Source organism: Primulina eburnea, chromosome 15 (genome assembly GCF_022965805.1).
Source record: "Primulina eburnea isolate SZY01 chromosome 15, ASM2296580v1, whole genome shotgun sequence".
Taxonomy (NCBI): Eukaryota; Viridiplantae; Streptophyta; class Magnoliopsida; order Lamiales; family Gesneriaceae; genus Primulina; species Primulina eburnea.
The window spans coordinates 1,548,628-1,553,712 of NC_133115.1; the positions used below are offsets into that span (position 1 = coordinate 1,548,628).

The 5,085-nt window shown below is 39.4% G+C and overlaps 1 protein-coding gene across 1 annotated transcript; it reads right to left on the minus strand.

The window, feature by feature from the left end:
• Positions 1-2,254: 2,254 nt before the first annotated feature.
• On the minus strand, positions 2,255-3,859 carry LOC140814277 (peroxidase N1-like). The gene is made up of 3 exons (XM_073173212.1): positions 3,400-3,859; positions 3,112-3,274; positions 2,255-2,781 (listed from the first exon to the last, which is right to left on the minus strand). Exons 1-3 carry the CDS (start codon positions 3,799-3,801, stop codon positions 2,363-2,365), a joined length of 984 nt encoding a protein of 327 aa, XP_073029313.1. The 5' UTR covers positions 3,802-3,859; the 3' UTR covers positions 2,255-2,362.
• Between the last annotated feature and the right edge of the window lie 1,226 nt (positions 3,860-5,085).

Here is a 5,085-nt window from a genome sequence, read left to right on the forward strand (position 1 = left end):
ATTCAAGGGGAGAATATGAGCGAATATCAGAATTGGGAGTGGGAGTACACATACCAAGATCAATTAGATGTTCCTTCTGTGTCAATAACCACAAGTGTTTCTAATGCTCCTACTGCATCTGTGCCTACAACTCAAATTCAAGCTCCACCAGATAGCCAATTTCCACAAGTTCAGGGCTGCCAAGAATCAACCACAATTCCAATGTCCCCTGACCATGATCCAGGTACATCTGAACTTAGTAGCAGCTCTAATACTGACTCTATAAATGTTGATGAACTAGATTTGCCTATTGCATTGAGAAAAACAGCTCGTACTCACACGCCATATCAGATTGAAGACTATGTTTACTATGGGAAATTGTCATCTCAATACCGAGCTTATGTTTCTCAAGTGGATCAAGTTAACATACCTAATACAGTGTACGAAGCACTTGCCATTCCAGATTGGAAAAAGGCCACTTATGAAGAGATTAGAGCACTGGAGAAAAATAATACATGGGAGATAACCGTATTGCCTCCTGGAAAGCGTACGGTTGGGTGCAGATGGCTATTTACAGTGAAACACAATGCTGATGGTACAGTTGAAAGGCTAAAATCTCGACTTGTTGCAAGAGGTTACACTCAGACTTATGGGATTGATTATCAGGAGACTTTTGCTCCAGTTGCTAAACACAACACCATACGAGTCCTTTTATCTTTAGCAGCAAATTTGGACTGGCCACTTCACCAACTTGATGTGAAGAATGCATTCCTCAATGGTAACCTCACAGAAGAAGTATATATGGATATCCCTCCTGGATTTGAAAATCAACGCACTCGTGGCAAGGTGTGTAAATTGAAGAAGTCTCTCTACGGTTTAAAGCAAAGTCCTCGTGCATGGTTCAATAGATTTTCACGAGTACTCAAACAATATGGTTATTCTCAAAGCCAGGCTGATCACACATTGTTCTCTAAGCATACGCACAGCGGAAAGATTACCATATTGAGTGTATATGTCGATGATATTATAATCACAGGAGACAACGAGGAGGAGATTAAGTGCTTGAAGCAGATCCTAGCTACTGAATTTGAAGTGAAAGATCTAGGAAATTTGAAGTATTTTCTAGGCATGGAAGTAGCTCGTTCCCAGACAGGTATTTGTGTATCTCAACGCAAGTATACTCTTGATCTTCTCAAAGAAACGGGCATGCTTGGATGTAAACCATCTGAAACACCTATGGAGTCGAATTTAAAGCTTGATGCTGGAGACTCTGAAACTGCAGTAGAGAGGGGGAGATATCAAAGGTTGGTTGGAAAGCTTATTTACCTAGCTAACACCAGACCAGACATTAGCTTTGCAGTGAGCCTTGTCAGTCGATTTATGAGCAATCCCAAGGAATCTCACATGGAAGCTGTTTTCAAAATTCTTAGATACCTAAAGGGTTCACCTGGCAAAGGTTTATTCTTCAGAAAGAACACCAGTCGAAAATTAGAAGTGTTTACCGATGCTGATTGGGCAGGATCGAAAACTGACAGGAAGTCTACCTCAGGTTATTGCACTTTTGTTTGGGGTAATTTGGTTACATGGAGGAGCAAGAAGCAATCAGTCGTTGCTCGGAGTAGTGCAGAAGCTGAATATAGGGCTCTAGCTCATGGGATTTGCGAAGGAATTTGGCTAAAACGCCTACTCAAAAGTTTACAAATTCCATTTGAACACTCCGTCCATCTCCACTGTGACAATGAAGCAGCCCTGAGCATAGCCAACAATCCAGTTCACCATGATCGCACTAAGCACATTGAGCTTGATAGACATTTCATTAGTGAGAAGATTGAGAATCAAGATATTGCATTACACTACGTTCCATCACGTCTCCAAGTTGCAGACATTCTCACCAAGGCCTTACTCCGTCCTATGTTTGATAACTTGTGTGGCAAGCTAAACCTCATGAATGTTTATGGTTCAGCTTGAGGGGGAGTGTAGAAATATGTGACATATTCTAGTTCCCTTATCTTAGGAATTCCCGATAGTATATTTAAGTTTTAAACTCTTGATAGTATCAAGGGTTGTTAGAGTTGTTATTTTGTTTCCTTGATTATAGTTTGTTAGTTTTTTCTTCTCTTGTATTTAAACTCTGATTGATGAATAATAAGAACAAGCCTCAAGGCATATTTTGTCTCAGATTTCTTTACTTTCGGACTAACATAATATCTTGTAAATAATATTAGTCACGTAAATTGCACTGAGTTTGTAAGTAATGAACAATGTAACTAATTTATGACTTTATTCATTTTGTAAGTCTTATACGTACAATTTTATGACAGCCAATTAATTAAGCTCAACGAACTATATAATATAAACTAATTTTTGCATGAAGTACATTCGATCAATTGACTGCGGAGCAGACTCGACGAATTTCACCATTTGTCCCAGTCTTGACCTCGATGTTACTCATCTTCACCATGGACCTCCCAAATTCCACACTGAATGTCAATCCAAGCAAACCCCTTATCCCCAAATAACGTTGCACAGAAGTCTGGGTCGACGCATCGGACCATAACCTTTGATCCGATTCAAGAACTCCCCGGCCGCTCCTTAGGTTGGCGAAAAACGAGTTGTCGAACCGGTTTTGGCTACCGTTGTCGAGTCCGATACGAGTTGAACCGCCGCTGTTCTGAGGGCAAAGAGACTGAAGAGTTGGGAGAAATGCTGGGTCGATCGACGGATCGGGACTGCCTGTGGAATTGTAGTTGTACAGCCTGTAGCTGAAAAACTGGCAAGCGGAGGTGCCGATGGTGTGGCCTCCTGCATAATTTTCAAAAAGGTTTCTATATTTAGCTGGAATTTGAAATGTATAAATTTGGACATGCATGCACAAGTCAAAGTCAAAATAGTGATAATTTGTGGGTTATTGAAGTTTTGACTTTAATTTTCATTACAGCTAAAATTGACATTCACTGTTACAAATTTACAATGCATGATTTACGTCTTCTCAGTATATTATCTTCCAATCTCGTTCGAGTACATTAATGGTTGCAAGAAAAGTGTCGTTTGTGCAATTTTATGCGACTAATATCTTTACATTTTTTCGTAGATAAATGTTGTTTTCTACAAGACAATTTCAGTATTTCTTACCAACAAGGGTGACAAGATCCTGAGTATTGAGTCCTTTTGCTTGAAATTTCTGCCTCTGCACATCAACGGAGTCGGTAAAACCAGGGAGATTAGAAGTATCACTCGCCAACGAAACCAGTCCATCTCTCCGCCCAGTCGGCACAGACCAGCCGGCCCCTCCAGCCTGCAGCAATTGCAAACAAATGTATTTTGGATTCAGGATTTTGGACAGGGCTAGCTATGATATATATTTGAGAAAGAACTCATATTTTCAAAGAATACTGAAACAAGAAATATGTAAAATCTCACCAGCGCCACTGAGTCCCGTGCAGCAAGAGCAAGAATATCAGCACACGAAACGACGCCAGGGCACGCCGCCTCCAGCTGCGTCTTTGCATCATCTATCACTTCATACCCTCTCAACAAACTGTTAGGTGGGGCAGTTCTCTCAGTGTTAGCTCCAGCAATAAGTATAGAACCATCGCAACCTTGGACAAAACAGTCATGAAAGTGCATTCTGAGCAACCCTGGCGCAATTGTAGGGTTAGCATTAAAGTGCGACCTTACGGTCGATTGAACTATGGATTCCACCCGAGGGCACGAGCTCGAATAGAACCCAATCCGCGTGCCTTGCCCGAAAGCGGAGGTTGCGAATATTGCAAGCAGAACAAAAAATGCAGCAGCAAGTGTTTGATTCAATTGAATTCTCATTGTGTATGGTGTTTAAATTGTTATGGATGTATGGATCCAGAAAGTACGTTTGATTTTCTTGATGATTTTGTGTGAGAAGAGAAAGGAGATGTGGGGTATATTTATAGGTAGTGAAAGAGATAAAATATGAGCTGGAGCACGAGTAATCCAAAGCCGATTTGTTGGAATTTTTTGAACTAAAATTCAAAGGGTCATGTTGGATTATGAGTTGGGATGTAATTTCGGATTAAAGAGAACAAAATATAAATCTTGCATGTGGTTCATGCATTATATTGCACGGCGTGTCCTTTCACCTAATTAGAATTAAAGTAATTAATCAATTCATTGAACCGTAAATCTACAAATCATGTAATTAAATTCATATATCATAACATTTCAAGAATTCATGTCGAATTATCAGAAAATATAAATAACAGTAAACACGTACCACAATCTGATTATTGATCTGGCGTTGGAGTGATGGATCTTTCAAGACAACATAGAATTAACCACCTTATTCTTGTCTTAAATGGGAGAAAGTGAGAGATCTAGATTATGTGTGTCGCATGTATTCTGTGTTATTCTCTGTATTTCGTGCACCATAATCTTATATAAGATTAGGAGTCTTTGCCCATAATAGAAGACTTAATTGAGTTGAGTTTCTACACATAATGTGGATCATACCAATTTATTTAATACCTTGGAAATCATAATTAATTAGATCACCTTATGTTAAGATTGGAACTTGGACCTAACTCAACCCCAAAAGCTAGCTCAAGGGATGAGGATTGTCCAAGCCAATATATACAACTCCCAAGTTATTTGTCCAACCGATGTAGGATAATTAACACACACCCCTCACGCCCAAGAATGAACATCTGGAGCGTGGAGTTTACAAATGACCCAATTACGGGCAGAACGGGTGGCCTAATTATAGGCAGTCCAACACATAACGGTGGAACCCGGGCTCTGATAATATGTTAAGATTGGAACTTGGACCTAACTCAACCCCAAAAGCTAGCTCAAGGGTGGAGGATTGTCAAAGCCAATATATACAACTCCCAAGTTATTTATCCAACCGACATGTGAAAATTAACACCTTATTGAGTTCTTTTGTTAGATAACTTATCCACATACAATTAATTAATTATATGTGAGCCCACAAAATAATTCCAACATCAACTACTTTGGGTGTTATATTTTATGAACTTGCACCAAATTTTATGAAAAATAAAAGAGAAAAACTTCTAAATATTGCTGCTACATTTTATGTTTCAAGATTGTGAATATATATAAAGTGGCTTA